The 23,483-nt window shown below is 40.8% G+C and overlaps 1 protein-coding gene across 8 annotated transcripts in view; it reads left to right on the forward strand.

Moving 5' to 3' along the window:
• Positions 1-23,483, forward strand: part of Ctps2 (CTP synthase 2) — a 100,088-nt gene that overhangs the window by 28,963 nt on the left and 47,642 nt on the right. For 6 of the 8 annotated variants that reach the window (XM_078035094.1, XM_078035092.1, XM_078035093.1 and 3 more), the window contains 6 exons: positions 5,169-5,301; positions 8,608-8,696; positions 9,719-9,813; positions 12,585-12,647; positions 12,738-12,781; positions 22,480-22,659. In XM_078035094.1, the coding sequence (XP_077891220.1) occupies positions 5,169-5,301; positions 8,608-8,696; positions 9,719-9,813; positions 12,585-12,647; positions 12,738-12,781; positions 22,480-22,659 (604 nt within the window). The remainder of the gene's footprint in view (positions 1-5,168; positions 5,302-8,607; positions 8,697-9,718; positions 9,814-12,584; positions 12,648-12,737; positions 12,782-22,479; positions 22,660-23,483) is intronic. The other 2 variants (XM_040291338.2, XM_005316003.5) reach the window with 1 other exon arrangement.

The raw sequence follows: 23,483 nt of genomic DNA on the forward strand, positions 1-23,483 counted from the left end.
GAGGTGGACACAACGTCTTTATTTCACTTTATGTGGTGCTGAGAATTGATCCTAGTGCCTCATGCATGCAAGGTGAGCACACTACCTCTGAGCCACCACCCCAGTCCTAGGATTTTATTTATTAATTTCTTTTTCTCTGTCTCTTTCTCCCTTTTTTCTCTCTCCTCTCTCTCTCCTCTTTTCTCTCTTTCAGTACTGGGGATTGATCCCAGGAACACTCTACCACTGAGCCATATCCCCAGCCCATTTTTATTTTATATTTGAGACAGGATCTTGCTAAATTGCTGAGGCTGGCCTTGAACTTGTGATCTTTTTGCCTCACCTCCCCAGTAGCTGGGATTACACACATGTACCACCATGCCGGGCTAGTTTATTCCTTACTTTCTTAAGTTTTACATTTTTTAAATGTTGCAAGCTTTTTGTTCTATTTTGTTTGTTTTTAAGACTTGGCTAACATTTCCTAAAGAAAATCCTGTTGACTGGGAAGTTTTAGCTATTACCATTAATGTTCAATTCTGCAGCTATTAACTAGTTCATATCGGGGCTGGGGATGTGGCTCAAGTGGAAGCGCGCTCGCCTGGCATGCGTGCGGCCTGGGTTCGATCCTCAGCACCACATACCAACAAAGATGTTGTGTCCGCCGAGAACCAAAAAATAAATATTAAAAAATTCTCTCTCTCTCTTTCTCTCTCTCTCCTCTCTTTTTTTTTTTTTTTAAAAAAAAAACTAGTTCATATCATTATTAAAATTCCTGACAGGTTTTAGCTTTAATTAAACTATTTTAATTTAAGCCAGGTTTGCTTGAATTTCAAGTCCTAGAAATAAAATCCCAGAACCCTGTTTTCTTTTCTTCAATGCAGTTGAGGTGTGACTCTACAAGCCACAGACTACCTGATTGCTTGTGCAGCTTGGGTCAGTAGATTCTGGATTCAGACTCGGGCTGTCTTACTAACTGTAAATCTGGGTAGATTACTTCTCTTGGCTCGTCCTATTATCTACACATATCAGGGGCCTACCAGTACCCACCTAGTGGGAGTTAATGAGAGAAAACACAGGACTTCACATTGAGTCAGGCACCAAGTATTGGTTGCTGATGTTGGCAAACATAATTAAAATGATTTGACCATGACAAAATCACCGAGTTTGGTAGACTGAAATACTCTTGCCCTTTCACTTAAATATATATATTTTTTTCATTTTTTGGTTCTGTGCTAAGCAGGTGCTCTGCCACTGAGTTATACCCCCACACCACTTTCACTTAAACAACAACAACAACCACCCCGAAACTGCTTTAGACTTTCTGGGGCAAGTAGAATCAAGAATAATGCACAATTTCTGACTTAGGTACTCTAATAAATGATATAATCAAGCCTCTGCCCTCTAGAAAGCTTTAAAGAATCCATCATTTTGTAGGAATTTTCTGAGTGGCTTGGAGCTGATCCTCTTTAGCACTAGGATTTTTAGTATTTAACTCTTTTATTGAAAATAGCTTTATGCTTCTAAGCTTTCTTTTATTATTATTATAATATTTTTAAATATTTATTTTTCAATTGTTGTTGGACACAATACTTTTATTATGTGGTGCCGAGTATCGAACCCAGGTCCTCGCAAGTGCTAAGCGAGTGCTCTACAGCTGAGCCACAATCCCAGCCTGATTTCTATTATTATTATTATTATTATTATTATTATTATTGGTACTGGGGATTGAACTCAGCATTTTTTTCCCACTGAATTACATCCCCAGGCCAACCCCCACTTTAAAATCTTTTATTTTGAAACAGGCTCTAAGTTTCTGAGGCTGGCCTCAAACTTGTGATTCTCCTGCCTCAAACTTGTGATTCTCCTGCCTCAAACTTGTGATTCTCCTGCCTCAAACTTGTGATTCTCCTGCCTCAAACTTGTGATTCTCCTGCCTCAAACTTGTGATTCTCCTGCCTTAGCCTCCTGAGTTGCTGGGATTACAGGCATGTGCCACCATGCCTGGGTGCTTATATGCTTTCTAAAGCCAAATGTTTGGTCTTTGTATTAGTTTACTGTAGCTGCTGTAACAAAGTACCCTAACCTGTGTGGCTTCAAACAATAGAAATTTATTCTCTCATAGTCCTGGAGGCCAGAAGTTCAAAATCAAGATATCCATCGGGTTAGTTCCTTCTGGAAACTCTGGAGTATCTGTCCCATGCCCCTCTTCTACTTTCTGGTGGCTTCCTGCAATCCTTGGCATATGGTCCTAACACTCTAATCTCTGCCTCTGTGTTTATATCACCCTTTCCCTTGTGTCTTCTCCCATTCTCTTCTTTTGGAAGTATGCTTGTCGTTGGATTTATGGCCCACCCTAATCCAAGATGATTTCATCTGGAGATCCCTAACTTCGTTATATCAACAAAAACCCTTTTTCCACATAAGGGGGACATATTATTTAGGTGGGCACCATTAGCTTTATCATAGTCTTGACTCAAAGGAGATGTTGATAATTCCACATGGGCTGTGATATTGGTTAACTGATAATGGTGATGTAGGATATCCACTTTTTTTTGTGGTGCTGGAGATGGAACCCAGGGCCTCACACATGCTAGGCAAGTGCTCTACCATTGAGTTCCACCACCACCAGTTTCTATTCTTTCTTTTTTTTTTTTTGGTACTGGGTATTGAACTCCGAGACACTTGACCACTGAGCCACATCCCCAGCCCTATTTTGTATTTTATTTAGAGACGGGGTCTCACTGAGTTGCTTAGCACCTTGATGTTGCTGAGGCTGGCTTTGAACTTGAGATCCTCCTGTCTCGGCCTCCCAAGCTGCTGGGATTATAGGCATGCGGCCCTGGGCCTAGCCATATTCTTTCTTTCTTTTTTTTTTTTTTGAGAGATGGGTCTCACTATGTTGCCAGGCTGGCCCTGAACTCCTGGGCTCAAGTGATCCTCCTGCCTCAGCCTCCCAAGTAGCTGAGACTATAGGCATGAGCCAGTTCACCTGACTAGAGTGTCCATTCTTTAGATGTTGTTCCCTGCCTACTCTTATTCAAAGGAGCAGCCTCAATGATGGAAGCCTAGTGATGCCTGGAGCCAGGGGTCCTTGGTTAAACTGGAAGGAAAGCTCGTGGAGCACCCCTCTTGGCTTTGGGACCTGCCTGGGGATAGGCTTGCAAAGTGGATTCCCTCTTCTGTTCCTGCAGCAGCTTATAATTGTACCCAAAGCTTGCCTGTACCCCCTGGTGTTAGCTTTGTGGAGCATACCAGGCTGTTCTGGGAAGGGCGAGTCAAGAGGGAAAAAGGGCACAAGGGATTGCCTGCACACTGGCCCCTTTCTGGGAGGTGTGACCCATGGACTCACCCGTGCTAGCCACCACTAAGTGACTCCTCCTTCTTTGGGAAGCCCAGACATGAAAGAGCCAGAGGAGGAGTCAGCTGGAGCAGCTTCCTTCCCAGGGCAGAGCTGATGCCCCTCCTCTCTTTGGAGGAGGGAGGAGGAGTAAGGCCCAGCCAACCTGCTGTGCAGAGGCAGCTGTGATTGCCAGGACCCAGGTGTGGGTCACCTGCCTCTGAAGTCATCATCATTGCTGATACTTGGCTTCCTATCAACTAGCTTTCTGTTATCTGAATCCCTTAGGGAGAGATGGCATGAGATGTGTGTGGCTGTGGAATCTCCAGAGCAACATAAACTTTAGCAGGGAGGTCAAGGTTTAGCAGCTTTCTGTAGGTACTTCAGTCACCTTCCTAGAAAGTACTTTCCTAAACTGGGCATGGTGCCACATGCCTGTGATCCTGGCAGCTGCGGAACCTGAGGCAGGAGGATCACAGGTTCAAGGCTAGCCTTAGCAATTAAGCAAGGCCCCTAAGCAACTTAGTGAGGCCCTGTCTATAAATAAAAAATTTAAAAAAGGGGCTGGAGATATGGCTCAGTGGTTAAGCACCCCCTGGGTTCAATCCCTGGTACCAGAAAACGAAACAAAAAAACCCCCACAAAAACCAAACCAAAATCAGAACAAACAAAAGAAAGTATTTTTCTGGCAGTTTTGACCTCTTATTGAGCATTTTTCTCCACCCAACCTGTTTTGGGCCATGCTATTCTTGTATAGAAGAAAGATATTTCTCACCGTGGAATTTTTGGGAGGTGTTAGTGCAAAGGCCACATCAAAGACCCAAAACATCTTCAGCCCCAAGATGACATTTCCACCTACTTGATATCAGGTCACATGTTTTTCTTGTTCTTTGAACAGATTTCTTGATGAAAGCCACATGAAGGATTATGTCTCTAATGGTGAATTGTGATTGAGCATCTTCTATAGAATGGAACTTTCTCATAAAAATGATCTAAATGGCTTGTAATATTTTAAATAGTTCTCTTAGCACCATTCTTCAGGCATGGCATGAATACGCAGACATTTGTGAGCCAGCTGGGAATGCAAGAATTTAAAATGGAGACATTTTGAATGCACTTTCTTATACAATGTCACCTTAGGAAATTAATATAGGAATGTTTTCTATTGACAAGCAGAATGCTTTTTCTTATTCAATGTCGCCTTATAAACTAATTTATGAACAGCTCTTGTTTATGAGATAGCTTTTTAAATGTCTTGTTTTGAATGCTTTTAAATTTTCTCAGATTTATATCTGCACCTGCTTATACAAGGCAACATTGGCATTTATTAGGATTTTGAAACCTGGTGAGGAGATTTTGGTGCTTTGGAGGGGAGATTTGACTCAGGTTCATCAAGCATGAGCCTTATCTGCTCCTAAGATTTCTTTCTTTTTTTTTTTTTTTTTTTGGTGCTGGGGATTGAACCCAGGGCCTTGCGCCTTGTGTATGCAAGGCAAGCACTCTACCAACTGAGCTAAATCCCCAGCCCTGCTCCTAAGATTTTATTAAGTACTAAGTGCCTTGAAACTGGAGCAGTGCTATCTTTTTTGTTTTTTCGTACTAGGGATTGAACTCAGGGGCACTTGACTACTGAGCCACATCCTCAGCCCTTTTTTCTATTTTATTAGAGACAGAGTCTCACTGAGTTGCTTAGCATCTTGCTTTTGCTGAGGCTGAGCTTGAACATGAGATTCTCCTGCCTCAGCCTCCTGAGCTGCTGGGATTACAGGCGTGCGCCACCATGCCTAGCCTTTTTTTTTTTTATGATGTTCCATGACATGCATATAAACTTTGAGCTTGTCTTTCTTCTCAGGTATGAAAGATTACAGAAAACATGTTCCATAGCCCTGGTTGGTAAATATACCAAACTCAGAGACTGCTACGCCTCCGTGTTCAAGGCCCTGGAACACTCAGCCTTGGCCATCAATCACAAGTTGAATCTGATGGTGAGTCCAGACCAGGTCTCCCAGATATGTCAGCCTTTAGTCCAATACCTTGCGTTCCAAAGGGGCAGGTTGTGCCAAAGGGTCCCTGCAACCATACTCAGATGGACCAGGACTCACAGGACTCAGCATAATGTCATACTCATGGCTAAGATTTACTGCCAAAGAATATAAAGCAAAATTGGCAAAGGGAGAGGTCTGGGGAAACCAGGTGCAAGCCTCCCCCAATGGAGTCTCACAGATTGAGCTTAATTCCCCCAGCAATGACTTGTGGCAACATGTGTGAAATGTTCTCTACCAGAGATGCTCATTAGAAACTTATGCCCAGGTTTTTTCTTTTTTTCTGGGATGCTAGGGGTTGAACCCAGGGTTTTTGTATGCTAGGCAAGTGCTTTACCCTTGAGCTAGCACCCCCAGCCTGTGCCCAGGGTTTTTATTGAGGGTTGGTCATGTAGGTACTCTCTGTTTACTATGTACCTGAATTCCAGCCCTGCAGGGGGGAACCATGTACTCCGAGTAAATCTTGTTTGTAACAAACACTTTAGGTACAAAGAGCCACTCTTATCAGTTCTTGGAATGATGGGAACCCTTCTGAAATCCATGCTTCCAGATGCCAACCAAGGGGCAATCTTTTAAGTAGTCCTCTCCAGGGATAATGGTTATGTCTTCTGTGCTAGCTTTTTTCTGCATACAGGTTTAAGGCACATTTCTGAAATTAGACTTTGCATAGCCAGTTAAACATATATTTCATGCTCATTTAAGCACATTTTATTTACCTAATAAGAAAATAATAGAACATTCCTTTCCCTTTAGCATTAGGTAGGATAGAATCCAGATTTTTAAAATATTTTCCTTTTTTTCATACTGGGGATTGAACCCAGGGATACTTTCCCACTGAGCTACATCCCTAGCCCTCCTTATTTTATTTTACTTTGAGACAGAGTCTTGGTAAGTTGCTGAGGGCCTCACTAAGTTGCTGGGTTGTTCTTGAATTTGTGATCCTCCTGCCTCAGCCTCCTGAATTGCTGGGATTACAGGCCTGTGCCATCCTGTCTGGCCTGTATTACCCTTTCTGACTTGAAGGAATAGTCCTTGGTAAACAATGGTTATTTGTTTTAAAAATCATTATTATGGAATAGCAGAAGTGTGGTTATTATATATAGCCTGAATATCTTCCCCACTGGCTTCTAATCACCAGTCTTCCCTCTTTTCCATGCTGTACCAGTGATCTTTCTAAATTCTCTTCGTTTTGTTCCTGTCATCCTCTTAAGACTCTTCAGTGGTGTCTGAGTCTGTTTGGGCTGCTATAACAAAATACCACAGACTAGGTGGCTTATGAACAATAGAAATATATTTCTTAGTGTTCTGGAGGCGGAGAGTTGAGATCAGGACCCTTCTGGTGAGGGGCCTCTTCCAGGTTGTAGATGGTAATAATCCTATTCTGGTAATATCCTCATTGGTGGAAGGGGTGAGGGAGCTCTCTAGGGCCTCTTTTATATGGGCACTAATCCTTTTCATGAGGGCTCTACTCTCATGACCTAGTTACCTCCCAAAGATATCTACTACTATCATATTGGGAGTTAGGATTTCAACATATGAATTTGGTCTTTTTTTTTTTTTTTTTTTGGTACTGGGGATTGAACCCAGGGGCCTTAACCACTGAGCCGTATCCCTAGCGCTTCTTATTTTTTCATTTTGAGGAAGTCTCCCTAAGTTGCTTAGGGCTTTGCTAAATTGCTGGGATTGGCCTGAAATTTGTGATCCTTCTGTCTCAGGCTTCCCCGCCGCTGGGATTACAGGTGTGTGCCATTGCACCTGGCTCAACATATGAATTTTGGGGACACATATTCAGTCCATTGCAAGTGATTTCATGTGTCATGGCTTCTCGGCTTCATCATTTACTTCCCTCTGACCAATCAGATCTTTCCTCTGGCTAGGCAGAGCCTCTTTTGAGGGTCTTAGAGTGCAGAGTGAGTGATCAGCACTTTTTCTTTTCTCTGAGAATTCATAGCCTTCTCCCTTCCTTCATCTCCTGAACACCTTCTTGGTTACCTCCTAGTGCGTGCGGGTGCGCGCGCGCGCACACACACACACACACACACACACACACACATGCTTATTCTTGGTGCTTAACTTTTTAGATATCATCGCTCCAGAGATTTTTTTTTTTTTTTTTTTGGTACCAGGGAATTGGATTGAATCTAGGGGCACTTAATCATTGAGCCCTAGCCCTATTTTATTTATTTATTTATTTATTTATTATTTTTTAGTTGTATTTGGACACAATACCTTTATTTTATTTATTTATTTTTATGTAGTGCTGAGGATCAAACCCAGGGCCTTGTACGTGCTAGATGAGCACTCTACCACTGAGCCATAACCCCAGCCTGAGCCCCAGCCCTTTTAAAAATATTTTTTTTATTAGTTGTTGATGGACCTTTATTTTATTTATTTATATGTGGTGCTGAGAATTCAACCCAGTGCCTCACACATGTTAGGCAAGTGCTCTACCACTGAGCCAGAACCCTAGCACCATCCCCAGCCCTTTTTTTTTTTTTTTTTTTTAATAATGAGACAAGGTCTCACTAAGTTGCTTAGGGCCTCTCTAAGTTGCTGAGGCTGACCTTGAACTCTTATCCTCCTGCCTCAGTCTGTGGAGTTATTGGGACACGCTAGTGTGCAGGCTTTCCCTTTTTTCTTACAGTGTTCACCTCTATGTTAGGTGTGGTTCCTATTTGAAGCATTGTCTTCTTTGCCTCTCCTAGCCATGATCCCACCACAGTACAGATGTCTGTTTATTTAGCTTTGTAATCTTTGCAAAGATTATGAGCCACAAAACAGTGAGCATCTTTTTCCAGCCCCAGTGCCGTGGTTGCATAATGAGTACACAGTCTCTGACTTATGATGATTCCACTTATAATTTTTCAGCTTTATGATGGGGTGAAAGCACACCCATATGACTACCCTGTTTTTCATCTTCAGAACAGTGTTTGATAAAAAGCTATTAAATGCTTTATTATAAAATGGCTTTGTGTTAGATGATTTTGCCTATAGATGACTATAGGCTAATGTAAATATTCTAAGCTTGTTTAAGGAAGGCGGGGCTGAGCTATGATGTTTGATAGGTCAGGTGCAGTTTTGATTTATGATATTTTCAACTTGCAATGGGTTTATCAGGCTGTAACCCCATCACAAGTTGAGCAGCATCTGGAATTATTGAATAATTGTGTCATAATGTTAGACAGTTCTAGTATTTTTGAGTGCTTATTTTTCTTAAAGCTTCCTTTCATCTGTTGGATGTTTTTTTAGTACATAGACTCCATCGATTTGGAGCAGATCACCAAAGTCGAGGACCCTGTGAAATTCCATGAAGCTTGGCAGAAGCTATGCAAAGCCGAGTGAGTACCGGGGCTGTTCGCACAATGGCTTTTCCTTTAATTATTCCATTTAGTCCAATTACTAATTTTTGTGCATTTTGAAAGGTAATTTAAAATAGCTGTCTTCACAGGTGGCTGTGCTGCATCCAACACTGCTTTGAAATGCGCCAGTTTAATGTTGGTGGAGTGTGCAACAGAAATGGTTTTATTTGGGGAGGAAGGGGAGACTGTATTAGAGGGAAGGTGTGTTGATTCTACCAAAAGATACAGAGGTGAATAGTACATACACAAAGCCACAGGACAAGAATGACAACCTCTTTCCCTTGATTTTTCTTTGCTTTTCTGCATGTTTTGCTTCTAGGTTTTATTTTGCAAGTAATGGACAGAACTCTTGGGGGCAGCATTGTATCATGAGGTAGCATGACCTTGCAGGTTTTTCTCTTGAATGCTTCTAGTCTTTTCACCTGAGTGACTAGACAGCCTCCAGCCAGGATATTTTCATTATAACTATTTAATTAGCAATTGAAAACTTATGCTGATTTTACCAGTTTAACTCTTTCTGGTTATGCAGGAGAGCTTAACATTTTTACAACAGGGCTTTGAAAAGAACCTTACCCGTTTTCATTCATATTCTTCTTCCAGTGATATTTTTTTGTCTTGTTTTTTGGAGGGGGGTGCAGGGCAGTACTTAGCCTTAAAATCCTGGCTTTCAGCACGCTAAGCTAGGAGTGTTAACTCTGGCCTTCAGTGGCATTCTTTATTGGATTCAGTTTCCCAGTTATTACGTTCAGATGCCACAAAGAGCTATCAGAAAAAATATATATCAAGGTCACTGGTGTGAAATTGTCATAACTTCTTCATAGCATTGAGAGGATTTCAAGAAGAAAGTCCAGGATATGAAATCATGTAATCGATTCTGAAAATAGACCTTGAGTATAGTTTTTTTGGATTTGGAACTAGTAAGCACGAATGGCTGAAAACACAAGGTTTAAAGATAAAAATAATGGGTGGTCATCTTTACCCTCCTCTTATGTTGATTTCAGTGGTATTCTTGTGCCTGGAGGCTTTGGAATTAGAGGAACATTGGGAAAACTCCAAGCAATTTCTTGGGCAAGGACAAAGAAGATTCCTTTTCTAGGTAAAACTCATATTTATTAATCCTGACTATGGACTTAATTAGATTTTTCTTGACACCTATTAGGGGTAACACTCAATAAGGTTTGCTATTGTGAAGATGTGAACTTAGGTTTGAATATTCAGGCACCAAATAGTCTGCTATAGAGGTTAGCAAACTCTTATTTTGCAGGCCAAATCTGGCTCATAGCCTGTCTTTGTTTTGTTTTGGTACTGGGGATTGAACTTGGGGGTGCTTTACCATTGAGCTATATCCCTAGTCCTTTTTATTTTTTATTTTGAGACAGGGTCTCACTAAATTGCTGCATTCTCCCTAAATTGCTGAGGGTGGCCTTGAACTTGCAATCCTCTTACTTCAGCCTCCTGAATTGTTGGGATTATATGGGAGTCCCTGGGATTATAGGCGTGGGCCATCACACTTGGCTCTATTTTTGTAATAAAAAAATTTTATTGGAACACTACTATACCAGTTTGTTTTACATATTATCCATAGCTGCTTTTGTGGTAGAATGACGGTTTGAGACCCTATGGCTTGCAAAGCCCAGAATCTTACTGTCTGATACTTTCCAGAAAGAGTTTGTCCCCCTTAAGAGAACTTGCCATTGTTCTCGCAAGTTCTGGGTAGCAAGAGGCTGGGAGAAGTCTGTTTGTGCTTGCTCTGACCTCTGATTCCCACTCCAACCTGTTCTCTTGCCACATCAAGCAAAGAGCCATTCAGTAGAACTCCACAGTAATCTTTCTGTTTAGAAAGGAAGTGTGTTTCAGTTGAAATGTATACGCTCATTTCTAGAAAAGATAATATAGAGGGCTGGGGATGTGGCTCAAGCGGTAGCGCGTTGGCCTGGCATGCGTGCGGCCCGGGTTCGATCCTCAGCACCACATACCAACAAAGATGTTGTGTCCGCCGAGAACTAAAAAATAAATATTAAATTCTCTCTCTCTCTCTCTCTCTCTCTCTGTCTCTCTGTCTCTCTGTCTCTCTCTCTCTCTCTCTCCTCTCTCACTCTCTCTTTAAAAAAAAAAAAGACATTAAAAAAAAATAATATAGAAAGGGCAACAGATGTCATAGGAACAACTTTTAAAATTCGGTGGTCAGGTTCTTTTTTTTTTTTTTTTTCTCTCCGTGCTGGGGAGTGAACCCAGAGCTTTGCATGTGCCAGGCAAGTACTCTACCTCTGACCCACACCTCTGGCCTTTTATTTATTTATTTATTTGGTGCCCAGGATTGAAAGCAGGGGCAGTTAACCACTGATCTCCCACTTTTTATTTTTTATATTGAGATGTGGTCTCACTGGAGTGCTTCAGTGAACCTATTCAGTCTTTTTTTTTTTTTTTTTTTTTTGAGACAAGATTTTACTATGTTACCTAGGCTGGCCTCAAACTCCAGGGCTCAAGTGATCTGCCTTGTCCTTCCAAGTAGCTGGGACTAGAGATGCTGTACACCATGCCAAGTACAATGTTGGGTGTTTTTAATGGTCTTGTTCAAATTAGAAAGCATGGCTCTGTACCAGGAAGCCAGATGAAATGGAACGTTGATGTGCTTAAAGGCAACCCTGCGGCTGGGGATTCTGGTTGGAGGCCTCGGGTGAGGTGGGGGGGGTATGCGTGGAGAAGCCTAGTTTCCCACTGTACTTTGGATGACAGATTTATGAGCCGATTGGATCAGTTATCTTGATACCCGTTTTGTTTTACCTTGGTCTAAGCTCATCTGGGCCTTTGTTTTCTTTTAATGTTTCTATTTAAACTTGGTTTCCATCTAAACATGATTAATATTTCTAAGATAAGTTTCACTGAACAGAATGGTTTGTGAGTCTTTTTAGGTTTCTCTTGAACACAGCAGCTCTTTATGTTCCAGCCATATGGAACTTTCTGGAGTCCCCCGAGCACTCAGCTGTTTCCTGCTTATCGACTTTTGTTCTGGCATGCCCCGTGTATTGATTTCTTCCTGCTTTCCATCCCCTGGATACCTTGTATATGTCTATAACAGCATCTGCAGTGCTTCTTGGCATTTTATTTATTTTTTTCAGTGCTGGGGATGGCAGTCCAGACCTCACCCAAGTGCTCTTCCACTGAGCCCAGCCTTTGGTGTTTGTTTAATGGAGAGAATTGGTGGACTGTAGTGAATGTGGAGATGGATTTGGGGGCATCCAGTGGCAACAGGCCTTGGGTGCCACAGTTCTCAGCCTTATGCCATTATTGAGTTCCCTGTTCAGTTCCATTTTGTGTCTCCTTCCCTACCGTCTGCCATGCTCACACCCACAGGGCAGGTGCCAGTCCCCACAACTGCTCTGCAGATCAGCAGCCTGAGGCTCCTTAAGTACTAGCCCTTTGGCTGGCCCTCAGGCCACACCTGAATTTTGGGTATGAAATTTTGTGAAATCCCAGCCCAGGGAGCCTCCCTCTTAATTCACTGTTGTTAAATATTCTCTGAAGAAATCAGGCCCTCTGAGGTGGCTCTGCAACCCACACACCTACCTTGATTTAGGTGGAGATGTGGAAAGCTTCTAGAACTTTGTCCTCTTCTGTTCTCCAATGCCGCCTTGTTTAACTCTGCACCTTAGGTGGAGCCTTAATAGTTTAACCCCCTTCCTGGTTCTGCTGGGACTTTTCTGAGCACTGAGGGGATAGTAGGGAACAACAGGGAACAAAACAGGCAGTCTTGCTCTCTTGGAGTCTGCATTCTAGATGGAGGAGATAAGCAGATACAAATGAGCGGAAAATGTGAATAAATACAAAATGTGTTCATTTTCTGTATATGTGTGCATTTTAAACTAGGAGTTTGCCTTGGGATGCAACTAGCAGTGATAGAGTTTGCAAGAAACTGCCTTGATTTGAAAGGTAAGTCTAATAAACATTTATTTAAAAAGTTATCACTTCAATGTTTTTAGCAATATTGGTAAATTACTGAACTCTTTTCTTAATTTTCAGATGCTAATTCCACAGAATTTGAACCAAATGCCCTAGTTCCCATGGTAAGTGACTTGTTTATCTTTCTGGAATATTCTCTGGGATTTTACTTTATTTTTGTGGATGGATCCCAGGGCCTCACACCTGCTAGGCAAGCACTCTACCATTGAGCTACATTCCATTCTCAGCCTGTTGATCTTTCTGGGTCCAGTCATTGTCATTTCATTTCTGGCTCTTGCCTAAGCTCATAAGGGGCAATTATTATTTTTCCCTTACAATGCCAGTACATTTAAATTTTTATATGAATTTATTATTATCTATTATTTTTACATCAAACGGCTTTGTTCACAGTTGTCTATCTTGTCAGCTGTGCCTTGAAGAAAAGATACAGTCCTGGACTGATTTCTCTTTGTAGCAGCTTTCAAGCTTAATGTTTAGGAAAGGATTAAATTGGCTGTGACAACAATTTATAACAGTTAATATAAATAAATGAGCTGTCCTGTCTCTAGACTCATCCCCGGTCTGTCTATTTTCCACATTGGTGGCCATCTATCTTTCTAAAACAAAAGTGACAACCATTCTGCTGCTGGGCCTCATGTTCCGCCAATTCCTTTCCCCCTAAAATATTCAGTGCAGAATTGTTGGCTGGGCCCCAAAGGCTGTTGTGATCTGTCACATGCTGCTTTGTTCATTTGTCCCATAGCATCCCAATTCCTCCCATGCTTTGGGTTTGATGTTTGAACACATGTAGCCTGAGATGTTCCCCCATCTTTTGATCTCAATAAAACCAATGAAGAATTTAGCTAAAGCAACAATTTGGTTATTAGAAACTTTCTATTCATCCTAAGAAGCTTCTCCTGACCTCGTGTCTTTCCCTGCCTCTGCCTTCTTTGGCCACATTCACTGCTAATAAGGCAAGCTCTACATGATTGTGCTTAGCCTGAGTTTGCCTGGTCACCAGTTGCTTGTGCACACACAATTGTGTCCTGGCTGCTTAGCACCTACCTCTAATAAGAACATGTGACTCGCCAACCAGTTGTGATTGTGGTTTTTTTTTTAAAAAAATTTTTTCTTAATTTGTTCTAATTAGTTATACATGATGATAGGATACATTTTGACATATTATACAAAAATGGAACATAACTTTCTCATTCTTTTGGTTGTGTGTGATGTAGAACTACACTGAATATGATTTTTTTAAAATATTTTTTTTTAGTTGTCAATGGATCTTTATTTCATTTATTTTTATGTGGTGCTGAGGATCAAACCCTGTGCCTCACACATGCTAGGCAAGTGTTCTACTGCACCACAAACCCGGTCCATGATTGTTTTTTTTTAAACAATTTGAGATATCACATACTATGAAATTCAGCTCTTTGAAATATGCCATCCAATGTCTTTTTAAAAATTTTTTAGTTTTAAGGGGACATAATATCTTTTATTTTTATGTGGTGCTGAGGATTAAACCCAGTGCCCCGTGTTCGCCAGGCGAGCGTGCTACTGCTTGAGCCACATCCCTAGCCCCAATGTCTTTTTTATTTTCTTTTATTTTTTGGTACTGGGAATTCAACCCAGGGGTGCTTAACCACTGAGCCACATTCCCAGTCCTTTTTATTTTTTTTTTTTTAATTTTGAGCCAAAATCTTGCTATTTTGCTTAGGGCCTCATTAAGTTGCTGAAGCTGGCTGAGAGCTTGTGATCCTCCTGTCTCAACCTCCTTGGAGTCGCTGGGATTACAGGCATGCACTGTCTGCCCAGCTCCAGTGTCTGTCTTTTAGCATATTCACAGATCTGTGTCACTATCACAGCATCAATTTGGAACCATTTTCATTACATCAAAAAGAAATTCTCCTACCCCATAGTTGATATCCCCAAGCCTCCTGTCCTCCACCACTCCCCACCATGGGCAAACATTAATCTACTTCGTATGTTTATAGATTTGCCTATTCTAGTCCTTTTATATAAATGGAATAATAAAATGTGACCTTTCATGACTGGCTTCTTTCACTTAGCCTAATGCTTTCAATATTTGGCTATGTAGTAGCATGTATCAGCACTTCTTTTCTTTTTATGGGTAATGAATATTCCATTGTATGGACATATGCATTTTATTTTTCCATTCATCTGTTGATGGGCATTTGGGTTGCTATTGCAAATAATGCTGCTTGTGAACATTTATGTACAAGTTGTTGTGTGGATATATTTTCATGACACTTAGCAGTGGAATTGCTGGGTCATATGGCATCTCTATATTTAATCCTTTGAGGAGCTTCCAGAGTTCTCCAAAGAGGCTACAACATTTTACCTTCCCACCAGCAATGAGCAAGGGTCTCAATTTCTCCACATCCTTGGGAACACTTGTTACTATCTGACTTTTCGATCATAATCATCCCAGTTGATATGAAGTGGCATTTCTTTGTGCCTTTGATTTGCATTTCCCTGATGGCCAAGGATGTAGAGCATCTTTTCAGATACTAATTGGCCACTTGGAGGAATTCTTTGGATATTCATATCCTTGGCCCATTTTCAAATTGGGCTATTTTTGTTTTTATTGCTGAGTTGTAAGTTGTTGTTTGTGTATTCTAGATACAAGTTCCTTATCAGATATATGATTTGTTCTGTGGACATTTTGGATCAGATCATTCTTTGTTGTATGTGAGACACTAGATGCCAGTAGGACCCTATCCCCCAACTCTGAAAATACCTTCAGTTTCCCGGGGGCAGGTGCAGAATTGCCCCTATTGAGAAGTGCTGACTTGGAGAAATCTACTTCTGTTCCTGTTCCCTCCTTTCCCTGATGATAACCACTTGTTCTTTTTTTTTTTTTTGGTTTATTTTTCCATTTAAAAAATATGAGTAAGGGGGGCTGGGGTTGTGGCTCAGTGGTAGAGCACTTGCCTGGCACATATGAGGCATTGGGTTTGATCTTCAGCACCACATAAAAATAAAGATTGTGTCTACCTACAACTAATACACATACATACATATATAAGACCCGTATGTCTCTCTGTGACCTCTCCCCTTCTTAGATAAGTGATACAAACTCTCCATGTTTTTTTTTTTTTTCCTGCTTTGCTCTTTCCACAACATTATATGCTATAGATAATCCCATGGTAGGATACAGATTCTTCATGCCTTTTTTTTTTTTTTTTTTTTTTTTTTTTGGTATTGGGGATTGACTCCAGGGGCACTTAACCACTGAGTCACATTCTGAGCCATTTTTATTTTGAGCCATGGTCTTGCTAAGTTGCTTAGGGCCTCACTAAGTTGCTGAGGCTGGCCTTGTACTTGCAGTCCTCCTGCCTCAGTCTCTCTGGTGGCTGGGATTATAGGCATGTGCCACCACACCCGGCTCTTCATGCCTTTTTATAGCTTTGAATCAAACCATAATGAACCATAGCTTCCTAGCCAGATGGTACTTTCAAATCTTATGCTCAGAAGTCCTAATACCAGCAAAGAGTTCCTTATGAGGTTTTAATATAAACTCATTTCCTGACTAATAGTTGAGATAGCTATACCAGGAAAATAATGGGTTTTCTTAAAGGCATACTTTGAGATAGGATGTAATTTTTACCAGTAGGTGCCACTGTTAGATAACTTTGGCATAGCTCATTCTTTGATGACTTTTCTTCTTTTTATGGTACTAGGAATTGAACCCAGGGGCACTTAACCACTAAGCTACATCCCCAGCCCGCCTCCCCCTTTTAAAAAATATTTTTAGTTGGCAATGGACCTTTATTTGATTGATTTTATTTATGTATTTTTATGTGGTGCTGAGAATTGAACCCAGTGCATCACATATGCTAGGCAAGCACTCTACCACTGAAGCACAACCCCGGCGCCCCCAGCCCTTTTTGTTTTTTGTTTTGAGACGGTGTCTTGCTAGATTGCTGAGGCCAGCCTTGATCTTGTGATTCTCGTACCCCAGCCTCCTGAATAGCTGGAATTATAGGTGTGTGCTACCACACTCGGCATTGATGACTATTCTTTATTCTCTGTGCGTGTGTGCATGTGCGTGTGTGCATGTGCACATGTGTGTACACTCATTAAATTTGTAAATTCAGGGTAAATAAAAAAGGTTAAGCCCTGGGGCTGGGATTGTGGCTCAGTGGTAGAGTGCTTGCCTAGCACCACATAAAAATAAATAAATAAAATAAAGGTATTGTGTTTAACTACAACTAAAAAAAATATATTTAAAATAGTTAAGCCCTGCTGTAAAAATATTTCTTATTTGCTCCCACGTCATCTCAGTTTCCTTCCCTAGAGGCAACTGCCTTTATCTATTTCTTTTTTTTATTGGTTCAGAAGGGGTGTGTGTGTGTGTGTGTGTGTGTGTGTGTGTGTGTGTAGATGTATTTTTTTTTTTTTCTTTTTGGCTGTGCTGGGAGTGGAACCCAGGGCTTTGTGCATACTGGGCAATTGCCCTACCACTGAGTGACACTCTTGATCCCTGTCCTCCCTTTTAAAAACTGACACATGCTAGTAAGCTGGAGACATTGTTCTCACCTTGCTTTTTGTACCAGTTGCCCCACATCAATGGATCTTTCCCTGCTTGCTCTTATTTAGCTGTATGTTCTATGGATACATCAGTTTTTATTTAATTCGTCTTGTATTCAGGTTGTGCCCTTTGCTTTGTTAATCTTAAATCATGCTGCCAATTAGTCTCCGTGTACATATGTCCCACCCACACGTGAACACATCTACAGGATGAATTCCTCGAAGGGGAATTGTTAAGTTGGAGGCTATGTGCATTTTACATTTCGATGGCTCCTATACACATAAGTGAGATGAGAACAATAAAACCTAATTGCTATTGAACATCTTTATAGCCTACAATCAGTTTGCTGGAGAAAAATAGCCATAAGAGCCAGCGTTTGTACTAATGGTGAGAAGGTTATTAAAGAAAAAGACTAAGGTGGCAGAATCACAAGGCAGCCAATGAATGAAGCCTAGGAAGCCACTTTACTTGAGCAAATCACAATAACCTAGTGGTCCATGGTCATTCTGCCATTCTAGCTAAAAAAGTAAGCAATTTGGAGGCTCTTGTAGGGTTTATTTGCTGCTAAAATCTGTTTTGTGGGCATCATGATCCTCCTTTGGCATGCATGATAAATGTTATGGTTGCTTATGGAATCACTGGAGACCCTGGCACCCAGAACAGATCTAAGAAGAGGTGACTCTTACACATAAAAGAAGGAACATAATGTTCTCTAAGGGTTAAGGTTGTCTCTGAATCTTAGAGTAAGTAAAATCTATTTTATAGTGTCATTTCTCTGCTTGATCCACAAGGTGTAATAGCAGGCTCTGGGTTATTAACAGTGCATTTAGGGTTCTATATCAACTCTGGTGTTTTGGATTGTTTCATAGTAGTCTCTGCCTTCTAGATGATGATTATGAAGAACATAGCTGACTTACATTATCTATGTCCATCCCATGTCAGCTGCTGACGTTGTTGACCTTGACTTTGGCTTAAGATCTCTTTTGTTCATCTGTAGGGTAGTGTATAACATTGTGGACTTGTGGCACTGAGGCACATACATAAGGAGTGATCTCAATCTAATGTTTAGACATGTGAGCTCCGTGAGGATAAGTAACTCTGAGGAGACGGGAAAAAAATAGACATGTGGATCTGCTTAACTGAAACCATTTCATTTTCATTTTCATTTGTTGAAAAAGATAACCAAAACCACAATAAATAAACAGAACAAAATAAACAAAGAAAACTCAAGCCAGATGCAGTTGCATAAACCTGTAATCCCAGTGACTCAGGAGGCTGAGGCAGGAGGATTACAAGTTTGAGGCCAGCCTGAGCAATTTAGCAAGTCCATAAGTATCTTAGTGAGACCTTAATCTCAAAACGAAAAATAAAAATTAAGGGGCTGGGGTTATGGCTCAGTTGTAGAGTGCTTGTCTAGTACATGTGAGGCACTGGGTTCAAACCTCAGCACCACATAAAATGAAGTAAAGAAATTGTGTCCACCTACAACTAAAAAATAAATATTAAAAAAATTAAAACAAAAAGGACTGGGTATGTAGCTCAGTAATAGTGTTCCTGGGTTCAATTCCCAGTGCTGCAACAGACAAACCCCCAAACAACAAAACCCCCCTGAATTTGCATAATACCCTGGAAACAGAATGTTCCAACTGCAAAACACAGCAACACACATGTGCACACCAGGATGGTAGTATTGGTAAGAAAAAGCAAGAAATTTGAAGTACTTTATTAAGATGCAGATAGATATTTGAGACTGTGATAGTTGATTTTGTTTCACTTTTGGTTATCATTAGTATGACTTAACTTTCAAAGTTAATTTAATTTTATATCTCATGGTTGATTTATGAAATAGTCGCTTATAATTAAAAGTTAATTCAGGTGAAGAGTAATTTATGTCATACATTAAGCATAATGAATGCATTACATTTTTTGCCTTTATTCAAAACCGTGCTTGAAATATTTTCCCTTCCTTAATTTTCAACAACTTTATGTGGTATGCAAATTGAGATGTTTTTAAAAAACCAGACAGCCCATTTAGAGTTACCTTTTAGGCGACTTTTATTACTTTGGGAACTAATTTGCCTTGTGAACATTAAAATATTTCTCAACTGACAAAAGATCTTATAGAAGTTATTTTGAAGTGAGCTGGGCTAAACCCCTTCCCTATAAAAGCAGTTATTAAGAATTCAGCTCTAATGTGGTGAAATAGCTTTTTATGGACCTGTCCTGCAACCTAATAGTTGTTTGATCCTGTCTCTAAAGAGATGTTAGGTTCTGAGTTGATAGCAGACTGAGATAGCGACCTTCTACCTGGACAAAGAAAAATTCTCAAAGGGAAACCTTGCACACTGTTGATGGAAATGTAAGTTGGTACAGCCATTATAGGAAAGAGTGTAGAGATTCCTCAAAACACTGAAAATAGCTGGGTGTGGTAGTCCACGCCTGTAATCCCAGCCATTTGGGAGGCAGAGGCAGGACTAAGACAAGTTTAAGGCGCGCGCGCGCGCACACACACACACTAAAATAAAATGGAACTAAAACTGAAAACTACCATATGATCTAGCAATCCTCTTTCTGGGTATGTATCCAAAAGATGTGAGCTTAGTATGTTCAAGAGATGTCTGTACTTCCATGTTCATTGCAGCATCAATCAGAAGAGCCAAGATGTAGAATTGACCTAAGCGTCCCTCAATGGATAAAGAAAATGTGGTATATATACACAACGGAATTTCATTAAGCCTTTAAAAAGAAGGAAATCCTGCCATTTTTAACAATGTATATGGACCTGGAGGACATTATGTTAAGTGAAATACCCCAGACACAGAGACGAACACTGCATGATCTCATTTATATGTGGAACATAAAAAAAAAATGGAACCCATAAAAAAAAAGAGTGGAAGGGCAGTTACCAGGGCCTGAGGGTGGGAGAAATAGGGAGATGTTGGTCAAAGGGTACAAACTTGCAGTTATTAGATGAATCATTCTGGAGACCTAATGCACAGGCCTAGTGACTGTTAATAGATCTCAAGTGTTCTTGCCACACATGCACACACACATATAAATGATCACTATGTGAGATAATGGATATTAGCTTGATTTTAGTAATCTTTTCACAATGTATGCATATATGAAAACTCATATTGTATATTTTGAATATATATAATTTTTGTCAATCATTTCCTAAAAGAGCTTTTTTTTTTTTTTTTTAAAAAAAAAAGAAATCTCCTTTCCAGGGTGAGGGCCTCTGCCTAATGACTCGGGGCATCTTTTCCTGGCCTTCATCCCTGTGTCTTCTCTTGGAAAGGAGACAGTGTAGCTTGGAGTGAGCACCCATTAGTGAATCACAAGGGTAATCCATTATGTTAACAAAAAAATGAGTGACAAAATGAGTACTTCAAATCTAAAGTAGTTTAAAGCTTTTGTACCTTGAGTTCAATAGGAAATGCCTTAGAAATAAGTATTTCAACCTCTTTAAAGACTTTTTTTTTTTTTTTTTTTTGGCAGTAGGAATGATTGAATGTTAGTGGAAAGGGATTACTTAAAAAAAAAAATCACTGTGTTTGGAGCTTATCCACTTCATTGAAGTCCCAAATACAGTGTATTACAAATCAACTGAGTTCATGATTTCTCTTGCAGTCTAGCTGAGGATTCAAGCCAGACTGGAGAAACAAATAACCAAATACATGGGTAGTATATGAGGGTGCCCTCATTAATGTTAATGATATTGTCCACTAGAACTCTCTGCCATGATGGAATGTTCTATATCTGTGTCATCTAATATGGTAGCCACTAGCCACATAGAAAGCACTTGATATGTAGCTAGTTTGGCTGAGGAATTGAATTTTAAATTTAATTTTCATTAATTTATACATCAAGAACCATATGTGTCTAGTGGCCACAGTATTGGACAGTACAGGTAGGTCATGCTTTCTACTTTGTCAGCCAGAGTGTGACCATTTATGTCACTCTCAAGAATTCAGAGTCAAGAAAAAATACTGGGGGTTGGAGTAAGAAGGGAAGATTATTGAAGGCTTGGGGACTTTATTTTTTTTAAATATATTTTTAGTTGTAGACACACAATACCTTTATTTTATTTATTTTTATGTGATGCTGAGGATCGAACCCAGTGCCTCACATGTGGAAGGCAAGTGCTCTACCACTGAGCCATAACCCCAGCCCAGGCTTGGGGACTTTATTAAAAGGAGAGGAGGCATGTGCTAGGCTGGGATATCCAAGATCTGGTCATGAAACCGTGCATAGCTTGGCAGAAGCACATAGCTCCTGTAGGGAGTATAAAGAATTCAAGGAGATTGGTGCTGATCTGTGAAAGTCCAGGAGTATCTGTGAAAATTAACTTGAAGCCAAAAAGGAGCTAATAGGATAATTCCTGTCATCTAGGACATCTTATACAGATACCATGCTCATTCTGGGCTTTTCTATAGAATGGATAGTTTAGGAAGATTCTCCTGGCATGGGAGCTTGAGGAGAGGAGAGAAAAGACTACAGGCAGGGCACATGGGTGAGGATTCTGGGAGCTTCCATCTTCAAGTTAAGGAGCTGGGCCAGAGCAGGAGTCACAGTAACTGCTGATCTGACTGGGAAAGTGGAACGAGTCAACAAGATTTAGTGACTAGATAGTCAAGAATCAACCACCAAATATCTATTGAGCCCTTCTACATACCAGGTCCCAGTCTAGACTTGAGGATACATCAGTGAAAGAGAAGATCAAACCCTTGCCCTGGTAGAACTAGTGAGGAGTGGAGGTAGGGGGCTGTTAAAATGCTGGACTGTTGATCTGAGGGGAAATGTAGGTGAACTCTGGTGATGTGGGAGATCAGATCAATGTTGTGGAATCGAGGCCAAGAAGGCTAACAACATATGCATACACGCCAGCCACTCCACTCATTTCCACCTTTTCTTTTTGGTACTGGAGATTGAACCCAGGGGCACTTTACCACTGAGCTATAGCTCCAGCCCTTTTTTAAGTTTGAGATGGGGTCTTACTAATTTGCTGATGCTGGCCTGGAACTTGCAATTCTCCTGCCTTGGCCTCCCAAATTGCTGAAATTACAGGCATGTGCCACTGTGCCCAGCTTCATTTTTACCCTTTATGAAGGTTAAACCTCAAACAATAATTTGTCCATGCCAGCCAATCGGAAGTGTCTCTCCTGTCTGTTTGCTATATCTTGTCCCTGTTCTTGCCCTGCTTGCTGTGGAGGCCCCTTGCATGGCCCTGGCTTTCACTGTGTGTCCTCCACACCCTTGTAGGCTCTTAGATGGCACCTACCTCATCTTAAAGCACATTCACGCCATTCTGTGACTCCTACACCTTCTGATCCCTTTCTGGCCTTGGGCTGGCTCTTCAGCATGACAGCCAAGGACTTTGATGGTCTGAAGCCAGTGTGTCCTCCATTCCTCACACCTGGATTTCCATCCAAGACACAGTGTGTATGTACATGGACACAATGTGCTTATTTGGGGTGTTTTCTTTTGAATAGCCACTGCTGCCTCTTTCTTCCCTGTGTACTCCCCTTCTGGTGCTTCTTACAAATCCCAGATGAAATGCTACTCAGAAGGGGCTAAATGATATCTTTACCCTAGGCTAAAATGGGAAGCTAGAGTGCCCTAGATACTACACCTAATGAAGCACAGGCAGCAAATAATAAGCATTCAGACTATTGACTAATGTTGGTTAGGAATGAAGCTGTAAAATCTTAAAATATTAGAGTGGCTAATTTAACAGCATTAGAGAATAATCAATCATGACTGGATACTGTGTTATTGTGGGAATTGAATCAATTAACACATATTGACTGAACAAAAGAGACCCCATAGATGCTCCAAAGACAGTTTATAATATCCACACCCTGGTGATCTCAGTCTCATAACAAATAAGAAGACATTGGTACTTTTTTATTTTTATTTTTTGGTACTGGAGATTGAATCCAGGGGTGCTTAACCACTGAGCCACATCCCCAGTGGTTTTTTTTTTTTTTCCTTTTGAGACAGGGTCTCCTTAAGTTCTTAGGGCCTCACTGAGTTGCTGAGCTGGTGTTGAATTTGCAGTCCTTCTGCCTTTCCCTCCTGAACCACTGGGAATATAGGTGTGCATCATGAGTCACACCTGGCTAGACTGGTACTTCTTTTTATTTTTTTTCAGGGTTGAGTCCAAAGACCAAATTCCGAGCCTTATGCTCTGCGACTGAGCTAAATCCCAAATGCCTGATCATTCTTTTTTTTTTTTTTTTGGTACTGAGGATTGAACCCAGGGG

The sequence above is a fragment of the Ictidomys tridecemlineatus genome, chromosome X, assembly GCF_052094955.1.
Source record: "Ictidomys tridecemlineatus isolate mIctTri1 chromosome X, mIctTri1.hap1, whole genome shotgun sequence".
In the NCBI taxonomy this organism is placed as follows: domain Eukaryota; kingdom Metazoa; phylum Chordata; class Mammalia; order Rodentia; family Sciuridae; genus Ictidomys; species Ictidomys tridecemlineatus.